The sequence below is a fragment of the Patagioenas fasciata genome, chromosome 13 (genome assembly GCF_037038585.1).
Source record: "Patagioenas fasciata isolate bPatFas1 chromosome 13, bPatFas1.hap1, whole genome shotgun sequence".
NCBI classification, from domain to species: Eukaryota; Metazoa; Chordata; class Aves; order Columbiformes; family Columbidae; genus Patagioenas; species Patagioenas fasciata.
The window spans coordinates 4,905,831-4,933,308 of NC_092532.1; the positions used below are offsets into that span (position 1 = coordinate 4,905,831).

At 45.7% G+C, this 27,478-nt stretch overlaps 1 protein-coding gene across 3 annotated transcripts in view; it reads right to left on the minus strand.

Annotated features, from left to right (window-relative positions):
* Positions 1-27,478, minus strand: part of ZNF423 (zinc finger protein 423) — a 220,810-nt gene that overhangs the window by 161,419 nt on the left and 31,913 nt on the right. For all 3 annotated transcript variants that reach the window (XM_071814436.1, XM_065848420.2, XM_065848419.2), the window contains exon 2: positions 17,813-17,872. In XM_071814436.1, coding sequence (XP_071670537.1) covers positions 17,813-17,872 — 60 coding nt within the window. The remainder of the gene's footprint in view (positions 1-17,812; positions 17,873-27,478) is intronic.

Here is a 27,478-nt window from a genome sequence, read left to right on the forward strand (position 1 = left end):
TCCTTATTGCTTTTTTAAGTTTAGTTACTGCAAGGTTATTAAACTTGGAAAATATACAGACAGGCGTAACGTGCTAAATAAATTCCTCATTGCCTCCAACCAACTTTAACGTGAGCTTTTTTTATATCATTTTTGAGGTTTATTTTCACTGAAAGACCGCTTGTAATTATTACTCATGTTCTCCCCAAACACTTATGTTACTAAAGTGTGAAATGTCTTCTAACACAAAGACAGTTCTCTGGGAAGTAATTACAAAAATGCATTCAGGGGCAATAATTTGATATTAACTGTCAGCAGCATACATCTTCTGAAAAGGCACTTGTTAGGAAGGAATTATTTGTGAGGAATTTGAAGGCACTGAAGGCGAAACAAAACTGCAGAATTGCATTAAACTGAAACTCCAGCTCCCTCATCAAGGGTCAGTTTATGTTTAAATCATTACCTTGAAGGCAACCCCAACACCTTCCAAAGGGCCTGTTAGAGACACAAGTGCAATTTATACACAAGTCGCCACTTTTTGGTGTGGAACAATTTACACCCCCCTTTTTAAGGGAATTTCTGAGCAGTTAATCAAAACTATACATCTGAAAATCATGGGCTTCTATTAACCGTTCACTGATAACACTAAAAATACTTGCTAATGATTTGTGGGTAGTAACAAAAATAGTGGCCTCAGATTTGACCAGGCACAGTAAAAAGATCTCTCTGTCTGTAACAGATACAAGAAAAGATGTAATGAATATTTTATAACAACTTTTAGGCTGTGGGCTATTCCCTCAGTCCTTAGGAAGGGGAAATAACTCCGTAAAATTAAAAATGAACTTTAAAAAAGCGAAAGCCAGCAATAGTGCTTAAGCATCACATCACTTTTAAAGGGTTTTTAAAAATCAGATAAGGAAAACATAAAAAACCCTAAGCAGGAAAATTTCCTCTTAATCATACTCGCAGGTATTGCAGCTTTTCTAGTGCTCTTACTAAAATGATTTAGTTGTCACTATGTTACATGACAAATGCATTTATACACGGCAAAGCGGACAAAGAGGGAAGTTGTTATTATTTAGTTGCACACAAGCCGCGGTGGGATTGCACTTTACAGCGTGAACGGAACATCGCGTTATCAGCTTTTCAGCATTTGGCGCCTGGTTTAAGGGTATAAATACACTATTTAATTTGCTTTGTAGATCTCCGCAGCATTCAAACCAGATCACGTGTTTGCCAAACTCCTCGGTGTCATCCACGGCAAACTCCCATCCACACACTCACCACCAATAACAGTTGTGCCATGGGGCATCTGCCGCTAGAAACAAGACGTTATTTTCTACTTCCAGATTCCTAAAGCGCATCTGAATGGGAGTAACTGCCACCTTTGGTTCTGATACTGATCTTCAATTTATATCTCCATTTATTATTATTATTATCATCATCATCATTATTATATGTCTCCAATTATTATTATTATTCTTTTCCAGGTCTCTTTTGAAGACAAGCGTCCTGTTTCCAGCAGTGTCATGGAATCCCACTCACACCTACCACAGGACATGCTCATCACATTTTAATTCATGGGCAGGACAAAACCTTCTTATTTTTTTCCTATTAAGGGAATGCTGTGGAGTTTTGGTTTTTTTTTTACGTTAAGGTAAAACTTAAATCTATAGCTCCCTGAACAGAGAGAAAATGTGGAAGGCTTAATAAAATTCACATGTGGCTTGTTATTGCAGCTGCATATCAAATGCAAATATAAGGTATTGACTGGTTCTGCTCACAATAGCAGCTGCTGGAACTCACTGTAAAATGAACCCGTTGATTTTTAAAGAGAGAAAAAATCCTGATGATGCAATTGACTCTAAGTGACAAATGTGCCTGTACATTTCCATGTCTGAACCCCCTTTGCCTAATTCAAAATGCAGATTCCTTTACTGTTCCTCTGCAAGGTCCAGGACGTTGAATTGTCCTTGCAGTTCTGTCCACGGGAGGTTCCTGTTCTCGGTGTCACAGGAGAGCAGAGCAAAGTACCCTCTTACATCCCTGAATGTATTTCTGGTCAAAATGCACTTTTCCCATGCTCAGGATATGGATTTGTTTAAAAACTGTGCTGAAGAAGAACGCCCTTCACAAGCCAACCCTACACAATCCTACAGGTAGTGTTTGCATTCATCATTTTATACCTATAAAAACCCCAAAACCTTGGTACTGAGAGGAAAAGAGCCACAGCACTCTGAACCATCAGGGAGCAAGGGGGGGAAAGAGAGAAAAGATGGAAAAAGAGGGGAAAAATATATTGAGGCAGGAAGAAAAACACACTTAGGCCAATTAGAGAAAGCAATAATTATTTCACTGACCTCCTCATGGGTCTCGGTTTGCTCAGAACCTGCCTGGGTTGTTTTCCAGCGGGAACGACAGACGTGCGCGGAAGGGACCCGCTCCTGAGACGCTGTGCCTGCAAGTCTTCAAAACGGTGATTAAAGACCGCGGAGGTCTCTGCGGGGCCGAGTTTGAGGAGTTAACGTCCTGGGTAAACTCCTGCTTGTACCCGGGTACAGAGGGCTGAGCCTGGACCTCAACCTCACTGTGGGTTTTACGGGCTGATCAAATACAACATCATCTCGGAGGATGGAAAGCTCACTGAATTTTCTCTACAAATCTGGTTTGCTTTGGAAAAAAAGGTTCCTCAAATGTGCCTGAGGGAATAGCCCCATTTTCCCAAATGTGTGCTCGTGCCTCCGTTACGGGTTACAGCTGGCAGAACCCACCACAAACTGGGAAACCAGTACCTGACACTGGTCCAGCTGGGGCTGGGAGGGACATCTGTGGGTGATTTAGGAGCCAAATACTCCCTGTGTGGCGACCAACTGTAGCAAAAACCCATGAAACTGGAAACTAATGAGAGTTATGGATCTACGTGTCTAACTGGCTTCTGAAGAGTGGGGCTCACAAGGATTCAACACGTCACCCTCGGGTCTCGCTGCGCCCGCGTGTCTCGGCACAACCAGCACCGGGCTGGGACGGCGGCGTGGGGTGGCTGTTCAGACCATGGCAAAACAACTCCGTTAACGAATGTGGAAAACTGCAACGGATTTAACAAGGTTCTCAACCAGAAAAGAGAGAAGTCAGTCACATTACGCAGCACAGGAAAGGGTATTTGAGAGATGGACAAGATGTATGGACAAAAAGTATGAGCTTCTGCACGACCATGACCAGCCCCTGCCCAACAGATCCACCGAGGAGATAACACAAACCCACCAGGAAAACAAATGGGCAGAACGACTCGAAGTTCCCTGCCACTTTCTGCTTGTTCTTTCTTCCCTGGGTTAAGAACACGATGTGATTTGGGGCTCCGGGCTGAGTTAAGTTTCAGTTTGTGTTTAAAACAAGCCCGCCTGCAAAAATTAACATACCTCAAATTTCCTTTCTAATGTCTTAATATCGAACTCTGAAGTCCTACACGTTTCACTTGACAAAGCCATTAATTCAGTAATTTCCCATAATTAGATGGAGCAAAGCGGAGTATTTCAACTGGAGGTAAGTGAAATACGCTGCGCAGCTCATGCTGTTCAAATCGTGCTGCACGCTATTCTGCTGCCGCTCATTTATTAATTTGGGATCGGCCGAAACGTGACACTGCGTAATAAGGAACGCACCGGCTTCAACACAACTAGAAACTAAAATAAAAGAAGAAATCAATGAGGACAGTGAATGAAGCACCAAATGAAGTTAATCCCTGTGAATGAGGCTTCAGCGAGGCACTTGTGCACCCCACTGAAACCCGCACCCAGGTCTGTGCTTCCCCCGCCATCATTCATTTCTGACAAGAGGTTTTCAGCTATTTATTTATCCCTGGAATAAGCAGTGAGCTGTGCCAGTCCTCCAACCCGGGGATCCTTTGAGCACTGATAACACTTTGCCCCCCTAACATCTTCCTGCGTCCTTTCTTCCAGCCCTACGTGGTAAAGAAAGCACGAAAAGACATTTAAAAGAGTTTAAGCTAAAAAGAGTTCAAGCTAAAATTAAAGCCAAAGCAGGATTCAGGCGGGACACACGGCACAAGACCAGCATCCGACCTGCCACGATGGTGTATGGTAGAAAACTATGGACAGAGACAACCCTAAGTACAGGGTAAGTGGGTAATAAAGGTGAAGATATTAAGATGGCCAATAATCCAAATAGTGGAAATACTTCATGCAATTAACAAAAGTGTCTCCAGAATATAGTAACATTGGTTTGGTTTTTTTCCTTTCCATTGGTGCTTTCTGCTTCTCAAGTTTCTTAGGAAGCACCTTCCAGATAGGCAGAAAGTTCCTCCGCTTGTTCCAGGGCCTGGCGGACACTGTGCAGCTCCGGATAGCCTGGCAGAGCCCGCTCTAACGACCCGCTAACGAAACAGGGGGACGCGAGGACACATCGCTGCTGTTGTAATTAAGCTCGTGAAGAGTTGAGTTGGAGAGAAATTAGATTTATTTACACGCTGCTCTGTTGCTGATGAAGCACCAGCTATTTGGGAGAATTTCTAATTAACCCTAATTTAGTTGATACACTCCTTAGCAGCCCCGTTCCCCGCATACTTTGCAGTAGGTAAAAAGTAGTAACAACAAGTTGTCCATTTTTAAAAGGCACATTTCTTCATGCAGGCCCAGTCCCAATGTTTTGCTGAATTACTGAATTTGTATTTTAGTTGCTGACGAGAAGGAATACGCAGGTTTGAGAACTTCGCCCTACACGACAGCTTTTCCCAGCCCCATGGGACACAGCCACAAGATCTGGGGTTTGCTATGGACCTTCCTACCCCATTTAGAGCCATCACAGCTCACAGTCTACTTTTGAAGCACTTCCCGCATCGTTGGCCAATAATATTAATTAACTAGATCTGGTTTTAAAATCTTTCATCATAGTATCGAGCTAAAAATCACTTCACTCTTAGGATGTTTTCTCCTTTAACAGTTCACCAATGGCTCCACCATGCTCCCAGTGCCTGTGGGTTTCTGTGCAACTCACAAAGACTTCTAAAATACAACGAGTTTTCAACTTTGCTATATAAAAAAGCCCTAAAAATTCACCAGTTTTTATAAACCATTTTGAAGGAAGAGCAATGCGAATTCACACACAATTCACTATAAACACCGAGTGGCACTTTTTGGAAGTACGAGTGAGAAATAGAATATAATTTAATTCTCTGGTACGGAAGCGCGTCTGCTTGTCACAACACAAACCCAGAGATGCAAAGAGCATTTGCAGAGGTGATAATCCTCATGTCTTCAACACTGTACACATTTAAAGATAAAAAAAGTGGATTTCAGCAACATCCCATCCAGAAAAAGTTTTACAAATCTGGCTATTAACCAATTTGAGCAAGATTTCACTCTGAAATTCACCTTGATCAGAAAAAGTACATTTTTACTGCACAGCCTTCTATTTTTTTCATAAGATTATAGACCAAATGCTGCTCTCAGTGATACCTGCCTAACCCTGCTGATTCTGTAGATGCTCCCTGGATGTTGCTGTGGAAATTTGGCAATAAATGTATCTTGTTTAATAGGATGAAGGAAGAGAAGCCAAATGCTTTTCACACAGAGCATTTCTCATTTAACAGGATAAGTGGTCATCTGGCCTCGTGTGCTGAACGCAAAGAGCCCGATACAAACTACTATCAAAGCTGAAGTTCAGGTTTTCTCAATTTCTGTACCAATTGATGGCAACATCACAAACTGACAATTTTTCTGCAAATATCACCTACTTGATTAAATCAACAACGCAAAACTGAAGTCTTCAATTGAAGTCTTCAGACCACACGCATCTCTTCTGAATATTATCAAAATTACGCAGAGGAAAACTTCAGTTCGGAACACTGTCTGGAATATTGTCCAGCACAAAATGACTTTGAGACATTTAAAGGAACTTCACAATAAGGAAAACGACGACGACCTTTCTGCTGCTGCAGTTGTATCTCCTTGATGTGCCAGCAAGAACGACTTGCCATAGCCCTTCTGGGAGAAGACTAATTCAAGTCCGAGCCACACATTTCTTTTAACAAAAACCATAAGTGAAATCAAGTAAAGATGGAACTAATCAGTCCGTCAAAATGATTCATTTACAAACTGCAAAAAGGTCTGATTTAAGTCTTTGGGTAAGAAACAGTTCTCAGATTTTCTTTCTGCGGATGGAAACAAGCACTGTCTCCATTAGCACTCGCTATCTGATAAAATGTGGCCAGGAAGGCCAATGGTACCTGGGGTGGGTTAGAAGGGGGTGGTCAGTAGGTCAGAGAGGTTCTCCTGCCCCTCTGCTCTGCCCTGGGGAGACCACACCTGGAATATTGTGTCCAGTTGTGGCCCCTCAGCTCCAGAAGGACAGGGAACTGCTGGAGAGAGTCCAGCGCAGCCACCAAGATGCTGAAGGGAGTGGAGCATCTCCCGTGTGAGGAAAGGCTGAGGGAGCTGGGGCTCTGGAGCTGGAGAAGAGGAGACTGAGGGGGGACTCATTCCTGGGGATCAATATGGAAAGGGACAGTGTCAGGAGGATGGAGCCAGGCTCTTCTGGGTGACAACCAGTGACAGGACAAGGGGCAATGGGTGCAAACTGGAACACAGGAGGTTCCACTGAAATATGAGAAGAAACTTGTTGGGGGTGAGGGTGGCAGAGCCTGGCCCAGGCTGCCCAGGGAGGTTGTGGAGTCTCCTTCTGTGCAGACATTCAAACCCGCCTGGACCCCTTCCTGTGGAACCTCAGCTGGGTGTTCCTGCTCCATGGGGGGATTGCACTGGATGAGATTTACAGGTTCCTTCCACCCCCTGACATTCTGGGATTCTGGGCATGGGAATTGAGTGTCACTTTATTTCAATCACCCCCAGCCCCCAGCCAAGCTGGATAACACCAGCAAGGATGAACCTACACCGTGCCTGGCTCCAAGGGCTCCCGGCTCCTCTCAAGTGGTTTTCTTTATCCAGGTGAAAGCTTCTAACCAAGCGGGAAGAAATGCACCCACAGTGTCTCTCCATTGTGTGCCAGTAAGGACCTCAGTTCAGAAATAGCACAAATTTCAGCATTAAGGTGTTTAGAGGGAAAAGCGCAGCACAAAATCCCATCATCCCACCACAAAGAGAAGTGCTGTTAAACACCTGAGTTTTCCTGTTTGAGTTAGGATGATTTTACTAGAGAAAATCTAACAGTGGAGTCACCAACTAGGATGCTCAAGAAAAAAAGCTTTTCATTATAATGACATAATAAAATTTCACGGCGCTCAAAAGCACCTGTCAGGTTTTAAACACAAAAGTAACACTTGCTTATCAGTTTATTTATAAAATATCAATTTCTCCCCAGAGCAGGAGCCTGGAACGTGACAGCTCGGAGCGGCGGCTCTTCCCTGTCTGAAGGGAAATGTCCCCAAGCATTGTGCCTTCAAGTTTCAATCCAACAAAGGAGCTGAACTTCCTATATCTAGAAAATTACATCAGGAAAATACAATCTATTGCATGCATTCAGTTCAACAAGAACGGTTATTTTCAGTCAAATGACCGTGCTGCTACTTCCACACCATGAAGGTAAAGGAGACCTTAGCTACCGGTCCCAAACTGCCAACCCAAGGCAACGCCAAGCTAAAACACGTACAGCTAAACCCACACACTGTGCGCTAGCGTTCCGAGTAATGTCATTCTGACTTACGTTTGCATTTTTATCGCTAATTGTTTCACCCCTTCTGAAGGAGACGCCTTGAACAGGAGGCATCCCTTCCTTCTCCCCGTACCCCCGCGCTCCAGCCTCATTACAACCCCAGCACTGTTGCCAAAATGAGATATTGCCTCATTTTTTTGGTTCCATGCCCTTGAAGGCATCTTATTAGAAAAGACCATTTCTTAATTAACATTTTTGATCTTTAATCTATTACACATCCCTTTAATCCCACACGGAGGAGCTTTTGGCCCAGTTCCACGGCAGGGGGCCGCGGGCTGGCAATTTGTGCTGAGGGCTCTGTCCCAGCTGGGCTCCGGCGCGGCCGGCTCTGCGCTCCCTGGTCAGCACCACACATTCCCATTTATTATTTTATTGCTTTTCTTTTAGTAAAGGCTTTAAAGAGCCGCTGCTCGGCGTTAAAGACAACAGGCAAGCTTGTAGATGAGATCAGGCTTCTGCAAGCGGCTGGCGAGCTCTTGAAACAACCAGCAAAACTCAAAGTGGGAGATTTAGTGGATCGCCAACATGTGAAGTGTTAAGAAAAGTACAATGTTAAGTCCCTTACATCATTTTACTTGCAAATAATTACAGCAATTACAATGTGCTAACTGGCAATTAACATTACAGGCTTCACAACTCACCAGAATTTTTTAAAACACGCTGCGGCCCTGTGTAAATTGTCTCTTTGGTACTTCTGATTCGGTGGCTGTATGAGCTAATGGCCACACATTAGCTCCGCAGATCTCGGAACAGAATTGTCCACGTGCCAGATAATTTAATTAGAGGCTTGATCTTGTCGGAGCTTTATGCAACAAAGTGTTTCCAAGCAAAGCGTGTGGGCTTTTTATTCCTTTCGCTTTAGCGTCTTGTGACTGTCTAATAATTTCTAGTGATGAACACCAAAGCCATGGAGGGAGGAGGGCGCCGTGGGCAGCAGGCTGGGAGTCACCAGTATGTAGAGCAAGGCGCATCAAGCGCCTCTTCCACGCACACCCCCATCCACTGCCAGCTCATCTATTAAATCTTCATCGCGCTGTTACTCGGCCCCAAAAAAGACAAAGGTCACTCGTCTCCGAGTGAGAGCCATAGGGTATCTCAAATCTCATTATAAATGGTCCCATTTAATGGTTTCCTCATTTGAATTTATACACAACAAATACAAGATTATGAGCTGAGGTCAGTTTATTTTGACAATGACATTGTAATTCCTTGTAGCGAGTCCAGAAAAGGCTACTTTAGACTCTAAATGACAGAAATACAAATGTATCTTCTATTATGGGAAATCCCACTCTATAATAACTTAAAAAAAAAATCACTTTTATGAGTATTTGGCCTCATTTTTCTGTTTTCCATGCATTCTTATGCGACAATAACCACACACGTACTCTAGCTCTATGATAAGTTTAACCACTCAAGACAATTTAACAACAAATAGGGGGTAACAGTTACTGAAACTTTTACAAGTCAGGTCAATGTAGAGTAAGACCCACTAGAGGTCCCTTCCAACCCAAATCATTCCAGTTCCCTGGACTGAACAAGCAAAACTTATTTGGCCAAAGCATCATAAATTTAAGGCAGTTCTTCAGTGCAGAGTTTCACATCACCATCCTTAGTCCAGAAAACAAAGCAGTGGAGCTTGTTTATTCCATTTGTTTTTCTTCCTTTTACAACCTTGTTTATAAAACCCCATTCTCCAGACTGGCACAATTTGGTGTTTTTCTCAAGAAGAACGATTACTGGGGATCCACCACTGTGGCATTATTTTTTATTGATTTCTCTCGTTGTAAGCAACAGGCCAATGTAATATATTCTGTTATTCCCACTTTACATTTAGTCAGGCTGGGAGCTTTGAGCTACCGGTTACAACTGCAATGTGTAAACTAGGCGAAGGAGAACAGAAGTTTCTGTGAAAACCAAAGCAATTATTCACCAGGAGACTTCCCTTCTGTCTGGTTTCTCAAAGGTAAAACCCATTGCAACTGATTCCTACAGCCACGTGGTTTCAGCTTCCCTCGCTCCTACCAGCGGAGTGGGAACAGCAAAGCCTCTGACCCGCGGAAACGACTCAAAAATGCAGAAGTGACTCAAAACACGCTGGGCTGGTGAGCGCCCATCAGTCCCAAAGCCGGAGCCCTTGGGGAAGGTCGACCTGCAGCACGGTGCAGGACACAAAGCAGGATGGACACCTGCACAGGAAAGACTTTCTACTAGGGTGGGAGGCTTAATTAGCATTTGTAAAGTGCTTTGAGATCCTACATAAAAATATTCACTGAAATAAGCTCTAAGAAGCACACTTTGCCTGACCACTCAGTCTGCTTCTGTCCCCAAATCTGCAGGAGATTAGAAAATCCGGAGCATGGACAGATTGGATAAATTAGAGATGAGACGGATTTACCAAGGAACTTATCCATCCCTCTGCTAATGTAAGACTGGTCCAACAGTGTATTTTTAAGCGCTTTGTCCAGTGTGGTTTGAAAATGACTGAAGTGCTGAGAGATAATACCAGCATCTATTAGATCTCACTACTAGGAAATGTTTCCTGATACTCAGCCTAGCATCTCCTTCGCTTTACTTTAGTCCATTACTGCTAGTCATGCCCCTGAAGGCTACTGTAAACAACAGATATCATTTTCACCTAAAAACACAGAAAACGTTCATCTAATCACAGCCCTTCACATGAATAGTGAGAGGTGACAAGGTGGCATCATGGGGAAGCAGGAGGCAATGGAAGGTGCCACGCTGTGCTCTGCTCTCCTCCAGTGCCCATCACTGGGATGTTCACACCCATGGGACACCCCGACGCGACCAAGGGATGCAGAGCTGCATCTCAGGGTCCGCCCGTGAAGGTGAACGATTTCAGTCAGTGCGAGGAGATGAAACACGGCCTTAGCGTTCCAGCAGATGAAGCACCAGCAGGCATGTCTTCAAATAAAAAGCAAATTTGTGCAGGCTAAAAACTGTTGCTGGGAAGATGGGGACAGGACTGCATGAAGGATGCCTCCTGCCAGCCTCCGAAGGACACACATGTTCAACTGCCCGTGCCAATGGTGTATTTGTATTCCTGGGCAGAAAACTCCATAAGAGCATCCCCCAACTCACAGTGGCCCCGTGCCGGCAGATACAATGAGCTCACCAGACTGTAGATGAGGTTGACCCAACAAACCCAGAGATACTTCTAGACCGGACCAAAACCTTGCTGCCCATCACCAGCCCAAGGCACTGCTGGCACCCCGGCACACACCAGTCCATGATCCCTTGCCAGCACAGCCAGGAAGCAGCTGTGACCCCGCACCCTCAGAAACGGTCCCTTCAGAGAATCCCAGCCTGGCTGGGTTGAAGGGACCTCTGTAGATCCCCAGCCCAACCCCTGCTCATGCAGGGTCACCAGAGCAGATCACACAGATGGGTCCAGGTAGGTTCGAACGTCTCAGAGAAGGAGACTCCACACCCTCTCTGGGCAGCCTGGGCCAGGCTCCGGCACCTCTCAGCAAAGAAGTTTCTCCTCGTGTTCAGATGAAGCCTCCTGTGTTTCAGTCTGTGCATGCTGCCCCTCACCCTGGTGTTGGGCACCACTGAACAGAGTCTGGTCCATCCTCTGACACCCACCCTGAGGTATTGATCCATTGATCAGATCCCTCTCAGCTTCTCCAGCTCAACAGCCCCAGCTCTCTCTGTATCTCTTCTTAAGAAAGATGCTCCAGACCCCTCAGCATCTTCACAGCCCATCTTCTGGACTCTCTCTAGGAGTTTGCTCTCCTCCTTAAACTGGGGTGCCCAGAACTGGACACACAACTCCAGATTCGGCCTCACCAGGGCAGACCAGGGGAGAGGAACAAGCTCCCGGTCACACTTTTCCTAATTTGCCCTTCACCGATGTTGCAGCGTTTTAGTGGGGCTGGCTTTAGGTACTTCAGAGCTCAGCAACACCAACGAGACACTGCGGCACACCAGTGCCACGCCACAGCACACCAGCGCCACGCCACAGCACAGCAGTGCCACACCACAGCACACCAGCGCCACGCCACAGCACAGCAGGCTTGCTCAGCTGCTCTTGAGCAGCCTGGCTTTCCTACACACACGTCTTTAGAAGCCTGAGGAAGAGGTGGGTGATGGGGTAGGGGGAGCACACAATAGCTCACTTTGCAATGGGCTTTTCTTTCCTCCCCTCTTTTACCATGGAAATTAATTCTCCTCCTCTGTGCTCTCACTGTCATTTCACCAATTAACATTTTTAATAGTAAGTATTTTCTAGGAAAAGCTGTAGTACGCAGGTGTGTGCTTCCAATTTAAACGCTGACACCCATGCTGTGTTCACACCTGAGCATCGCTCCTCGCCAGAGGTTCCCTCCGCAAACAAGAGGGGAACACCTATAGCACCACAGCCCCATGGCAGATGATGCGCTGGCATCGCACCACACATGGCCAGCAATCTCTTTTTCTTCTTTTAAGCTTCTCGTTTCCCTGAAGGTGCTACAGCAGCCCTGGGACGTGGGTCAGATCTTGGGGACCCCAGGGACCCCCATCATCCCATCCAGCAGCACCACGTCCACCTTCCCCAGCCCCGGAGCAGAGACTTGTCCCCAGGACACCCTTGTGCCTGCAGATCCAGAGCTGTGCCCTGAGCTCCTACACACAGAGTAACCAGGGAAGGGTTTATAATTACTCGTATTACTTCTTTTTATATTATCCTGGCTCCAAAAATCCTACATCTGTCTTGGATGTTCACCTATCACCACATTATCTGAACACAGGGTACTTTCCATCACTTCACCTTCTGTATGAGAAAACACCATCAAAAGTACTTTTACTTACAAATACTAATTTATTTTTTTAAGAAAGACTGAAGTTAGAAATTAATTTTTATAATTACGCAAGGAAAATTATATTTTTTTGTAAAGGAAACATAATGATGTTACATCATAAAAACCCACACATTACTGAGGAAAATAAGAGTTCAACTTAGAATAAATGAGCAATGTAGCAGCCAGAGCTACAAACCTTCCTGGCTTTATTTCCAGTTTGCATTTATGTGGGTTTCGGCTGCTTCCAAAACAGATATTTAAAATGTCGAGAACCTGCAGCTCTACTGACTGGCTGTGTGCTGCAGGTCCATGCAGAGACAAGGACACTGGTTTTAAAACCAACATAAGAAACCCAACCAGTTGAGATCAAACACTTCATAGTGCATTGAAAAGATTTTCAACTCAAAGTTATCAAAATCTCTTCTCTTAGCAAATGTTCTTTGCCAAGTTCAAAGGTTTATTTCTTTGGAAATCCTTACACACGGTAGTCAGAATCTTTTCATATTGATTAATAATGAAATCAGCTTTTAGAAGATGCCAGAGCCTGTGAAGGTGCTCAGGATGGGCTGCTTCAGAGTTCTTGCAAGACAACAGGTTCCTCCTGCTCTCTGAATTGTGACCAACCTCTTCAATGCTCTGCAGCAGAGATCAAGTCGAGGGCGTTTGAAGGGGTTTTATTCAGCATTCTGACATTTAGAAGTTAAATAAGACAAACTATAATACATGTAGAAACAAAGAAAAAGAGCTTGATGTGTATGGGAGGGCGGTCTCTCTCGTCTGGACCTTCCTGACTTGCTCCCGACACAGCCTGTCCCCAGCGGGTTGCACAGCCGGAGCTGGGGGGACACGGGGAGAGTGGGGACAGCCCAGGGTGCTGTGCGACAATGGGGCCCTGCCGGGATGGTGGCCTTGGTGGGCACTGGACCGAGCCACACAAGCCCAGGGTGCTGGAGGAAGGCTGAGAGGACAACAAACTTCACGTGGCCAAAACAGGCCTCCAAATGGGGACAGTGAGGAAGGAGAACGTGTTTTCTGTAGCTTGTCCAAATAAACAGAAAGCAGGAAAAATTTAATGCATTAATTCTTGTGGGGGCAAGTCTGTTTGCTTCATGAGACCCTGGGATCCCCCGTCTATTTTCCTGCTTTGGCAGCCAAAATTAAACCCAACTCTACAGAACGGCACAAGAATAGAAATGCTCAACATCTGGGGGGTGGACAACGGTGCTGGGATGAGAACAGTGGAGGAGAGGACAGGAACAGCTGGGAGGGAACGGGCAAGGAGAGCCCTGAGCAGCAGAGACGGCCTTAAAAACACCCCAGCACAGGCATTGGAAGCCCTGAGCAAAAATAAGTCTCCAAAGCACATCAGGATGTTCCTCCCCTGAAGATACCAAGTAAAAATTGTGATTTACACAGCTGGGAGATGCCATGCAAAGCAGAAGAGAGGGGGAAAGGAGAGACCACAGGGTCGTTTTCTTCTATTTTGTGGTTCGTTTCTCAAAAGCTGCTGCTTCCTCTTTGCTTTTTCTCCTCCTTAAAGGAGGGAAAAATTAAAAGAAATTGCAGAAGGTGTTTAAAAATCTAACATAGTATACTGTATAAAATAAGCATGAACAAGCAAAACAAGAACTCTTAATGGCAAAACGTCAAATGTCTGTGTCCTAAATGCTGTGTGGTGTTTTTCGTTTGTTCATTTTAATTCTTTTGTTGTTTCTGTTTGGTTTTTCACGCTGCACTTTGTTAACCTGTCCCTTGCACACATGCCCAGAGGCTGCAGTGACAGGGACCCCAGAGCTATTGGAGAAAGGGGGGAAAATACCAACCTGTCATTTACTCTCATGATTCCTGGAACGTGATTATTGAATGACACTAACGTTGGGTGTGAATGGGTGGTTGGGCACTGGGACTGGAGATGCTCTTCAAGTCATGGACACTGCAAAGATCCCCCAATGATCTGCAAACACACACACACAGACACCCTGTGCCCCTCAATCCCAGCACTGAGGCTACAGGTCCACAGTCCCCTATTTCCAAAACTCTCTCTTGATCAATATGACAACTCGTAGCTGCATTCAGAAACAAGATACCTCCAGTTACCTCAAAAGCAGACACAAAAAATAGGCTTTTAGGTTGGTAGGCTCCTAAGGAGAAGGCAAAATCTGCTCTGTTTGCCCCAGACAGTTCAGTTGAGCTTCCCCGGGGCCTCACAGTCCAGCTAATGAGAAACTCCCCAGCAACCCCCATGTAAAATGCTTTCCTAGGTCTTTAAAATGCCTTAAATTCTCTATATATTTAGTAAGACTTTTTTACTTCTTTAAAACGTCCCTCGTTGCTCCTCAAGATAATACTCTCGTGATGTATTACAACAGCAATGCAGCATTGCAAAGCAAGGGTCCAGCCAGACGAATACCGAGTCTTATTTTCCTCTCGGCTTCGAAGGAGCAGCAAACCCTTGTGCAAAGCTGAGGTGGGTGCTCGCCTGGCCCCCCACAGCCCTGCCCACCCTCCCCAACACTTTTGGGGGGCGATGGACAGGATCAGGGGCTGCACTGGCTGTTCAGAAGGAAGAGCAGGGGAAGGAGCACTTGGCTGCTCTTCCACTGGGACAGAAAACATCTCTGTCTCTTGCACAACAAAACACTACCGACCTGCTACTGAACAGCAAGCAGAGTCCTCAGATCAAGAGAGGAAAGGAAAAGCTTTTTTCCTTCTTTTTACATTAAGGAAAGAATGTTTACAAGACCCAAAGAGGAAGGAAATTCACTATATGTCCATTGTTAAATAGGGCTGATGGATTATTTACCCTGGCACGAGGGTAGCCTCTGGCTCCTTATAGATTTTCCTGATTAAGTTAATACATATGGCTTTAAGTTGCGGTCAAAAAAAATAATAACAAAACTATTTGTAGTTGCATCTGAAGTACTTGAATACATTTGTCAGTGAACCTACACCAAGGGCTGGATTCCTGCAAAGTGTTTCGCCTTTACAGGTTTCACCAGGGTTGTGCAGTTAAGTCGGAGCCGACAGCGACTTGCGCACGTGCTATAGGAAAAAGGACGGTGCCCTGTGCTAAACCACCACCACACAAATTCAACTCCTACTTACAAAAAACTTCCAGTGCAGCTTCTACTGGTTGATGAACAAAGTAAGACACAGCAGCAGAAGCACCTTCTCTGCCCACAACTACACCTGTATAAATACTTCACTAGAATTAAAACGAGTTTACAAAGGACATTGTACCTGCTCTTGCTGTCCCTGCGTTCCGGAGCCACCGCTCGCCCGGCCCACAGCAGCCGTGCAAGGGCCAGCAGACTTTCAGAAGTCGCTTTGTACGTGTTTGCACACACACAGAGATGTGCAAACACACACAGGAGAAGGAGGCAGAGAAATATGTTAATTTGAAACAGCTGGCAAATGTTTCAGAGTTAACAAGTCTCAGGTTCGGCCTTTTGGTTTTTCTTCTGTTGGAGGGAGGGTCAGGGAAGGGGAGGCGATTTTGCCAGTTTGGGCTGGGGAAGGAACAGGCACAAAACAAGAAGTCGAAGGGTGTTTTTTCACCCTTTATTGAAGTTCAGCATCACACTACTGGAGCTAATGCAAACAGGAAGATCATAAAAGAACATAATGAAAGGCTCGCACACTGGGACCGAGGGACTGGTTTCAGTTACTGAATATAGCTTTGGAGGCACACCACACAGAGCCGGGGACTCCACGCAGCTGCACCGCCACGAACCGCCGCTTTTCAGCTCTTTCTACGTAGTTCCTCAGTTGTATTTCAGCCCGCAACCTCTACCCAATGCACCGTGCCCTGTCACTATAGGATCCTGTACTGCATCTTTATACACACGCAAGACTGACATCTGTAGCTAAGTGTATTAAGAGGAAAACCCCCCCCAATTAACACACATTTTCCTTATGCTGCCATGAATCACGCATGCAATACATTTTATCCACACCCAATGTCTTGAACGAGAGATGTAATTATAGGAGCAAATGAAGAAAAACGGAGGATACTCAACTAATTTAGGAAAAGCCTTGCACAGGCTGCCTTTTACTTGGAGTCACCGATACCATTCAGAAATCCCAAATTAACTCCCACTCCGCACAGAAACCTGTGTTAAGTTTAACCCACTTCAAGATGTGTGACACACACCACCAGTAACTCCACTCCGGTGCTGTCTGAGACGAAGGTCGAGCGAGAGAACGGAGAGTGCTCTTTTCACGTGCCATTAGCTCCAGGCACACAGGGGCCTCTGAAACCGCGCCGGGGGGGTTGCGGCAGCAAAATTTGCTCTCAAAGCCCAGTAAAACACAAACCCTTCCAAACAGCACCCCGAGGAGATGCACCCAGCGCAGCCCAGGGTGCACTTGTACCAAGGGAAGTGGCTCACAAAGGCATTTTCTGCCTTCAAGCCCCGCTAGACGCTGATTTAGCTCGAAACGTCTCCCGCGAGCCCGTCTCCCCATCACTCTTATAAACAACACAAACCAGGAATGCAGCACCCGTGTTAATTTTCATATTATGCTCCGTTTCTGAGCTGTTCTTACGTCGCTGCTGAGCTTCTGAAAGGATACCGACACACAGGCCAGAATTAAGAGAGCGCAGAAAGAAAGCTACTGCCTTCAAAATCCAAAATTCTGAGGATCTCATAAATGTTTACGACATAATAGATGGTAAAATATCTTTACACAGGACACAGTGACTGAAATGCACCTAATTACTTTAAACTCAAAATAATGTAGCATTTGTCCTCACATTTGTCTTATCCATACACATTACACAACCACAGAAATCTTGCTTTATCCTCTTCAGTTTCCTGAGGTTCTTTTTGTTCAAATTGTCAATGAAACACATTAAAATCTTTAAGCGCTATTACTATCAAGCAGACCAAAAGCTGGTCCAAATGCTAAGTCTTTTTACCATGGAGATGCACCACTTTTCTTCTCCAGCCCTGACAGCACTTTCCAATTTCCTCTGAGAGAAGAAATACACACATTCCAGTTGAGGCTGAAGTTTAAAATCCCTATTAAAGCAGCTTTTATGCAATTAGATGGGAATGACTGTGCAACAGTGCCCATTGCAGAAAACTTCAAAGTAGTTATACTGGAGAAATCACAACCCGTTTCAGCGTGCCCGCAAGAAGAAAGAATGGCTCTCCCGAGGATAAGAGTATATTAGTCTCTGTATGTAATAGATTTTATTGACCATATGGAACTGATATAAAAATTGTGTTGCAGTGGGTAGTCTTGGATTTGAGACAGGAATGTGACACACAAAATACAGTTCCTGTAAGAAGCCTGGCAGCTTTCTGGCAGTTTTTGCAATCAGAAGAACCTAAAATATTTACCTGATTGAGTCACTGATGAGTCCCAGGTCAAAGCAAAATCTGAAGATTCACCCTCTTCAACTGAAAAAGAACAAAAAGAACAAAAATGAGTTGTGATAGCTAAAACAAACCAACTGGAAAGCAACACCATCAGAAAACTAGGTCCGCTGTGACATTAAGTATTAAAACAGATTTCTGCACTGGTGAAAAAGAACTTACTGCTTCCTATAAAATAATTCATAAGGTAGAAATTTAGTAAAGAGATTTTCCCTATGTTTTAACCCAAATATGGGACTTCTGTGTGCAGTTTTTTCCTCAAGAGTTAACAGTAAGCTCATGTGAAATATTAGCAGAGGCTGCTGTGTGTTCATATTTGAAATCTTGTACATTCACAACTACTTGCATGTGTAAAATTTCAAAAACTACCTATACATTTACAACACAATGTACACTGTAACAGGTCACAGTAAAGAACAGTCCTATGAGGGGAAAAGTGTCCAAGTTATGACATCTTAGCATACTAACCTATTAGCCCTATTCAGACCAGAGCGATAGCTTGAGTTCGTCAGAGTCCTGAACTAAAAAATGCCATTAGAATGTGCAAGCCTGTTCTGGAATATGGCAGCCATCAATAACTGCATTAGGGCTTGCTGATGTGAAAGCTGTCAGAGCCAGGTGCTCCGCATTTGCAAGCAACATATCTATAACCTTCTGCCTGTTAAGAATTACAAAATGTCATTTGATTCTTACATTCTTAAAAATAACTAAGATCAACTGACAACAAGCAGAGCCTAATCCTGCTGTTACTGAAACCAATGGCAGTTTTACTAATGTCAGACCGGTTACTTGGAAGAGGTAGCTGCGGAAATTCTTCTTTTTAATTGCAAAAGTTGGTCATTATCACCTGCCTGCTCTGTCACTGTGACACCAAACATGCAAATCATGGCTCTTTATTTCCTGATGAAAAGTATTTATGCCACGCACGGAACAATCTCTAAACCCTTTGATCTGAATCATGTTGGATTCAAATAAAAATTCTACATAATTCTGCGAGCGAAATCCAAACCACGTTGCACAGCCCCTATTGACTAGATGGGACCTGGCCCTGGAAGCTGCTACAGTGATTATTACATTGAGTAGTTATATTTTCATCACAAGAGTCATGATGTTATGCTTTCCTCTCCCCTTTTTCTCAATGCAGTACAGAATTCTGGCATCCCGTAAGCTTACCGATCAGCTTGGTGTCAATGGTGACATCATGTGGCATTAGGAACAGAGAAGATAATTTGCATCAATGGTGCCTTGACAAGTTTTGATTTTATATTCAGATTGTAAATAAATGTGCCCCCTACAGCGGGACACAGCGCTGGCCTCGTTAGCCTGCAAGTTCACTAACACAGCAGCTGGGAATTTGGCCACTTCTTTTGAAAAAATCAAACTTGAGACACAGTCATACTTCTCCCAAAAAGTCTATGTTAGCATAAAGGCTGTGTCACATAGCACGACATTCCAGAATGACAGAGAAAAACGCTTCCCGAAGCGGTTATCAGTGCCATTCCCCAGGCACGGCCTAGCAGGCCCAGCTCTCCTAGAGCTCACCTACCATTCCGTCCTCCACAAACCACCATCTTGTTCCCATTTCCACCCATCCGATTTCACTCCCGTACAAACGTATCTCATTCTAACATTGCAATCCACATACATTAGGGAGGTTTTTGCCCCGAAATTAAATAAGCTGTGCTAGCACTTCATGTAACTTGTTCAAAACAGACGAGCGGAATGTTTTCATTTCATGTTATCCTCGACTGCTTTTAGGTTGGCTTGCTTGGACAGTTTTTTAATATTACTACTTTCATGCTGAGGGTGGTTTTTATTTCTTTACATTGCATCTTAGAGGCATGAAAAAGAGTCAGACTGCTAAAAATACACAAGTGCAACAAACTCAGCCCTAGTCAAGTAGAAGTAGATGAGATCACTGCTGGTCACTGGCAATTTTAGCAACTCACTGCCTTTTGTGTTGGTTAAACACCGGAGACTGCTCTAGCCCTTGTGCTGCTGCAGGGGCTGGCTCCAGCAAATAACAAAAACGCGGGTTTTTTTTGGAATCCCTTAAATGAGGGCAAAGGTTTGAGTCAGCCTCTGTTGGCATTAATTTGCTTTGCTCCCCAATGACTGAAAAGGGGACAGAGAACATACATGTGAAGACGACGGCACCTAAATTCACTTTATATTATTGCAGCCAGGGTTTCCGGTTCTCCCCCAGTTTGCTGCTCACACCACTACTCCCCTTTTTTCTTTTATTTTCTCCTTTTGTTTTTTTTTTAATGATTTTGTTAAGCAAACATCATCTTTCATAGGATCGACCATAAGAAGCCCTCCAAGAACCATTGCTATATTGGACCGATGTGTCTCTTGCAGTAAAGTATCAGGTCAAATTGTCCCCTCCATCAGCGAGCACCACTCCAGGGGAGCCAGGACCCCATACTGTTCGCCATAGTGCTGGCTGGGGGTGCCAAACACATCCAAGTTGGTGCTGCTCAGGACAAGTATGAGGTGGGTTTATGGAGTGGCACGGTCACAGTGACAGTCAGCATCACCTGTCTGCCCATCCAGCCCCTAAAGCAGGCAGAAACAAGGGGCAGAAGCTGCTATATCCAAAAAAGACTGGGTCCATACACCGGTGTAATTAAGAAGACACAGAGGTCTGGAGGGGAAGAGAGTCTGTGATGCTAGAGCAAATAGGTGATCGGGCTTTGTCACGGGCACTGAGTGCAATTGTAGGGAGACACTTAACTCCATCACGTTTCTGCTCCCTCTCTCTGATGGGCATAAAACCCAGAGCTGAAAGGTTCTTCCATAGTCACCTTAATCTTCTGGATATGAATCGTTCTTTAAAGAGCCGGCATTTGAAGCGGTGTTGCTGTTGGTGTTGCCTCAGCCTCGGCAGTGAGCGGACGTCTCGCAAGTCAGAGGGAAAGGGTTTCTTCGTCCCAAACTCAACCTCGACACCCAAGCCATGGCAGCTAAACTTGCCCTCAGCCGCATGGGGCTGTTGCTGGACACACGCAGCAAAAGGAGGAGCCTTCTCTGGAGAGAAGAGTCCCACAGACCCCCCTCTGGGGACAGACCCCCAGGGCTGCCTTAGGGCTCAGCCAACCCTCCCTGGGAGGGCAGGGTGGGTGCAGAACACACTGGCTGCTATGGCTGTGAAGGCACTTCCAGCTCTTGCTACTGTGAATCGAGTCAAAAAACCTCCTTATGTTAGCCAGGGAGTAATTCACTAAAGTTGCTTTTTCAGTTCAAGTTTCAGATTCTTAATATTTGTCTCATCATCACTTGAAACCTAGGTTGGCTCCGGTGACCAGTGTGCATCAACGGTCACTTTGGATGCTAGTATTTAAGTAGCAGTCATGAGCAAAATAGTCAGTGAAGAGGTATGAAGCACTCAACACAATCACTTCCAAAACACAACGCATGGTAAAAAAAAAAATCCTGTTTTATTAGCAGGAAAACATGTTTTCTGAGACACACCAGCCACAACCACAACTCCTGGAGTCAGGGACTAGACACTTCCATCTGTGCCAGTGAATCACTCAATGCGTGGACGCACATCCACGTTGCTGATGTTCCACATGGGCAGGATCCACCCACGTACCCAAAATGCCCCACGGCCTGGCAATCCTGCAGGGAATGGCAGCACAGCTTAAGGCACAGAGCCACGATTTTATAAAGCAACTAGAGATCTCGTATAACCTCTAACTACTTTATGGGAGTCCTGGTGACGTAATGGTGAAAGCTCAGCAACACTGGGCATTGAAAATGCAGACACCCAAAAATCACCAGTGTTAAGCTTCAGGCAGGATGTTCCCAAATGCACTTCATTGGATACTTTCTGTTTTCCTTCACAAACCCCATTTTCTCCCCAAATCCTGTTGCGTGCCTGCACATTAAGCCATGGTTGCAACCACAGAAGTTGCTATGTAATTACACTCTTTTCTCTACCTGCTCTCTCCATCCAAACCATCATTTTTAAATGCTTTGGAAAAGCATAATTTTATTTCTTCGGTGATATGGAGACAATACAGCAAGAGAAGCATTCGGTCCCGCTTTGCCCCATGTGTCACCAACAGAACAGCACTCGAGGTGCAGCCCAGCACCCCAAAGAGAAGAGACATGTGCCAGATTCTCTGTGCAGCTGATTAGGAAGAGATGGGCAAGAAACTACAAACTACAGCACTAAACCTTCATATCAACACTCACAGCCCAGTATTTCTACTTTTAAAGCATTAACTTTTTTTTTCCTCCCTTTTGTCAGTGGTCCATAGTATATGCTGGCATATGGAGATAAAATACTGGAAATAAATAACAGAGACGCTCTTTTAGCTGCATCCTTTAGGGGGAGGATTATGAGTTGGTTATAGGAAACCGTGCCCTTCGGTGAGACCGGGGGCATCTGTGAGGCTGAAACTCTTCAGGAAGACTGGGTTTGGCTTGAAAACAGCCTTGGTGCGGCACTGTAGAACATCTTTTGTGACCAGCACCCTTGTGCTCTGCCCACCCACGGCCCAGTGCCGGGAGGACACATCTGCTCCAACTCCTGCTCTGCCCAGCAGCCCTGGAGAAAACCTCTGCTCTGCTTGTGCGACCCCAACGCAAGAGCCAGAGCGAGGACAGGGCTGATGTGGGGAGGAACCGTGGGCAACGGCAGCATCACAACACAGCACCCCCACACATGCCAAATATTTGCATTTTGCCTGCTCGTCTCAGGTGTTCTCCAAGGATTCTTATTTAATTGCTAGGTCACCAGTGCTGCAGGCTCAAAGATTTCGGTTCTTTGTGCTCAGAGAAACTTCTGAAAGGATTCAGCATCCATTCCCATAAGAGCGAGAACATCTATTTATGGGGCTACCATTACCTGAACTCCATTCACAGTCACAGTGCTTATTTAACACTTTATCACTCCCAGGAAAGAAGTTAACCTTATCAAAGTAAGACGCTTTCTGAACCAAATGTTGATTTCTAGATGCAATCAAGCTTTACAAGCGAGCAACAGCCCCTCAGTAATTCAGATGGCATGTGTACGCTCCCTTATCCCATTACACAGGCCTCAAGGACCACAAGGACCAGTTTAACACTTTCCATAATATAAAAACTCCACAGTATGCTAACTAAAATGTCAGGGAGTGTGACAGTTTGAGAAATATGTTGAGTTACAAGCAAGGCCCCAGCTGATGGGGGAAACTTTCCCAAGTCAGGGCTGTTACCAAAAGCTACATTCGGTACCAGGGCCACCCCCTCACCCATGACCAACCCGCGAAAAGACCACGTACGGCACAGTTTGAGTGCAGAAAATACAGAAAACTTTAGTTTGGAGTATTTTGTCAGGTTTTGTTCGTGATAGAATGATTTCAGATAAACCTGGGGAAATCTCGCTGCCGCCTGGGTATTAGCTTTAATGTTCGTGTCGAGATTCACAGCTTTCCCTCTAGAGAAATACTCCAGCACCGAGTGAGCCCGTCGCACAATAACAGCGCGTTTTCCCTGACCTAGCTGTAGGTATTCGCAAGCAAGAGCTCTGCGATCTTCTGTAATCTTCAGGCTTCTTCTCCGCCTTTCAGGCACACATCTCCACGCTGTCCTACCAGCCTTCACTCCATCCCTCCCATCACATGCAATCACACGCTCCCGAATCAGCGCAGAACAGCCCCATCCCACCACGACTCATCCCCCAGCGCTCTTAATCCTGCCAAATGCAAAGCAGCTTCCATTTCCACCACGTCGAAAGAAGCTGTGGATGCTCAAAACTTTGCGGATTGAGGATTGTAAATTAGCCAGTTTCCAGCTGCTTGGCATGGCAGGAACACAAAAGATGTTAACAATTTTTATACTTTAAATAGCCGGGTCTTTTCCGTGCATGTCTAGAGTCAGGCCTTTGGAGAGGTGCGGATAGGCTTGTTCCTCAGTCTGAAATACATGGAGAAAGCGCCGGACACACCTCTGCTGTCACCCAACCCACTGCCTGGCACAGCACAGCTACCAAAACTAGCAGTGGCATACAGCAAAGACGACAAAAAAAGGTTAGAAATGGCTACTCTGAGCAGAAGCCAGTTGGCCTCTCTGTTCCATTTCCCTCCCGGCTGGGTGTAAGGCTTTGCCTCTCTCCTGCTTCCATGTTCCCCCTTAGATCTTCCACCTTCTAACAGCAGTGAGACAAAAGGCTGCAAAACAGAGATATTTGCAGAAGAGCAGCAAAGAAAAGCAGCGTTATGAAAAGCGGTCACATTTGCTTAAATGAAGCTCTGCTGCAGCAGAGCCGCGGTGCATCCCCCAGGAGCACAGCGGGGTGCTGGGCCACCCCAAAAACTCGGGCTGCCCTGCGTTGCCAGTGGGTTGGGGCTTTCTCCCACCACATTCAGCAGGAAGAGAGGAGGTTTTGTGGGGCTATGCCACCGCACTGTGAACGCATCCCAATCCACTTCCCAATGCAGCTGAAGGGTGAGGGGAACCCCCGGGGCCAGCAGCGGGTGTGCTTCACACGAGCCTTTTGAGCCCATCGAATCCTGTCAGAAAACCAGCTTCACAAGAGGATTGCTGCCAGGTCTCCCCCTGCTCACTAGATATTTTGCTTGTTTGCATAATCATTTCTATTTGGGTTTAGTATTAATATCACTTTGCCATTTTTTCCCCCGGTGGTTGGTAGGAAGGAGCCCCGGGGCACCCTGGAGAAGTGTCCGTGCCCCAGCTCCCCACATCCCCGCAGGATCACTCCTGGTCCTCCACACAATCACTCTCAGCTCCAGAGCCACCTCCCTGTTTGCACGGTCCCTTCGGCCATCGGTGGCCCTCGGCCAAAACGGGGCTTTCTACCTTAAATAGGACCATTATGTATTAGTCCTTTCGTGGGCCAGCAGGCCAGGGAGTAAGACAAGAGGGTTTACTGACACAGTTTATTTAGCTAGTTCAGAGCCTAAATGTGCACAAGCTCTCTAGTTGCTTGTCTCCAAAGTCAGTAACAGGGCTTGGCACAGACTGTGGGTTTTGCTGGCAAAGTCAGCCTTTTTGTGTGAAGGAGGGAGGAGTGGGGAAACCCAGACTGCTGTGCTCTCTAGGTCAGGGAAGAGAAATTAAAAATAATAATAATAATAATAAAGTAACATGGATGACACAAATGGGAGAGCATTACAAAAGGAAACTGAGAAATAGAGAAAAAGATGTGAAGGTGATTAAGGAGAACAAGACAAACAACAAAATAAGGTAGCACTAGCAGGTTTATGCAAAGGAGATCTAATTATGGGTGGCTAAATCCTCCAGGACATTAATATTCCATCGTAATGTGTCTAGTTTCCTCCTTTCCAGACATGGCAGGGAGGAAATGAGAATCACTTAGATACACTGTTTAATGAGCAAATGATGGACGATCACCCAATACAGCCTGCCTGATAAGTATCCATTAGCTTAAACTCGCACAGTAAATCTGCGCGCAGCTAACGGGGCTGCCTCCTCAAACACTACGGCGAAACTTAATGTAACTGCAACGAGCAAAAGGGATCATTGTAAATAACAATCTCACCTCTGCGAGAAGAGAAAGGCCATAGGACATCCATAACAGCTAATCACAGCCCTGCCCACGGACCGCACACCTCGCTCACCAGCCACAGCCTATTTATTCCCAGCGCTCGTATTTAGTTTTTGTGTTTCTAGTTCACAGACTCCACTGGAGACAGATATTTCCCATCAAAATCTATTATGTAAATAAATACGAGTGTACAGTGTAATAAAATGCAGCCGATGTTCCTGGTTGCTCTCAAGATCAACATCTTATACATGCGATACATTAAGCTTATAGTTTTTGAAACTGGGCCTGTAGACACCTAATTTCTATACTTTACATGATAGATATGGAGTCAATACTCTTACTGACTGTTCTCACCGCTTGTCACTGAAGGCTAATCCCCAGGGTACAAGGTGGGTTTTTCCCCTTTAATTGCCATGCAGTGTGTTGAATCTGGGGAACATTCAGGAGTTCAGAGGTTGAGCTGGAGGAGGCACCTGGTTGAGAAGCCCCCTGCTTTGTGCAACATATGAGACCCACTGCTGATTCTAATTGCTGCTTCCACCTCGGAAGTGTGGGACGGGGACCAGAGTTTGGGGATCATTCAGCTTGTTCTACCCACAAGAATGGTGGGGTACATCCCACCCAGCCCAGGGACCCAAGCCCACCAACGGGCCACTCATGCCCAACACAGAGCCCCCAATGCCATGCTCCCCCAGAGCTCCTATTGTCTGTGAGCAGTGGAGACAGATGAGGACACGGGGCGCGGGGACAGGGCTGGGGACGGTGAGCACTGGCTGCCTGCGGGCACACTCCTCCCTGTGTTGTTATATGCATTTCTAAGGCAACTGTCACCATAGCATCTGCACCTTCTTTCAAAAATAGATCTACTATTAGTAAACAGGCGCTTTAAAGCTCCAGTGAAACAAAACAGGTGAATCTGGCGTTCCCCACGTTGCTCATAAAACCTTGTATTTTACTTCAGCAACCAAGAGTTTAAATATCCTTGCTCCATCTGGAATGCTGCTGGATGACAGAAACATGTACGTGTTGAAACTCTAACAAACCGAAACAAGGCAAGGAGAGAAAGGGGCAATTAACACACCTACAACTCACAGCCAGGACTTCAAGTCTCTGAGTCGAATTTGCAAGTTGTGAAATGATCCCTTGCTCTTCTAAAATGCCAAAAGCAGGTAGAAATTACCCAAAGACGAGACGGTAATGCAGGAGACCCATGAGAAGTGGGTCAGCAAGCACACAGACCAAGCTGCTACTCAAACGCTTCCAATTTATCACCCTTTCCTCCAAATTCAGGGTGCAGAAGTTGCACTAGTGAAGGCTCTGCTACCACTCCACACGCTTTTGAGCACAGATACCTGGTAAGGGAAGGTACCCAAGTCTCAGGTAACACCTAAGACAGAATTTGCAATGGTGGGTCGTGGGGCTCTGCGTTGGAAGACCACGGACCCGAGGGTTGGGGTTGGCAGAGGGATGGCCCAGGTCCGGGGGATGACAGAACCACCTTCAGTGTCCACAAAACAACGAAATGAAGTTTCAGAACAAAGCCAAAGCACCACGAAGCTCAAACACGGGGCGTTGCACAGAGGATGCAGGGTCTCAGCAAGGCGGATTTATTGCGCGCTTTGCTTCTCCAGAAAAGAGACGGGAAAGGGCACTATTTTTACATTAGGGCTATAAAGTTTCTATATAAGCAGAACACCTAATAAAATCATTTACATGTGTTGGCCCTGTCTTGAGGCAGCTAATGAGGACGCTGAAAGGCTAACAGCTAACAGACTAAGGACACAAAGAAAGGTGAACGTTCTGAAGTTAATTTACATAAACTTTCATATGGAAACAGGAACCAAAGCAGGGAAGAAGAGAAGCAGACAAGGATCTGCAGATGGGCCATACTCCTTACACTATCTCTTACACAGCCTCCCCTGTACCAGTGTGCGCTGCCCAGAGCTACTCACAGGGATTGCCCTTCTCTGTACTGGGCGCTGCTTGGGCAAAACCATCTGAACAAGCACAGTTCTGAAACAAAAACTCACCAAAAAATCTCGTTCACCGCCCCACCTGCTATGGTCAGACCACGAGCCACATCCCTCCAGATCCTCCTGCCGCAAACAGCC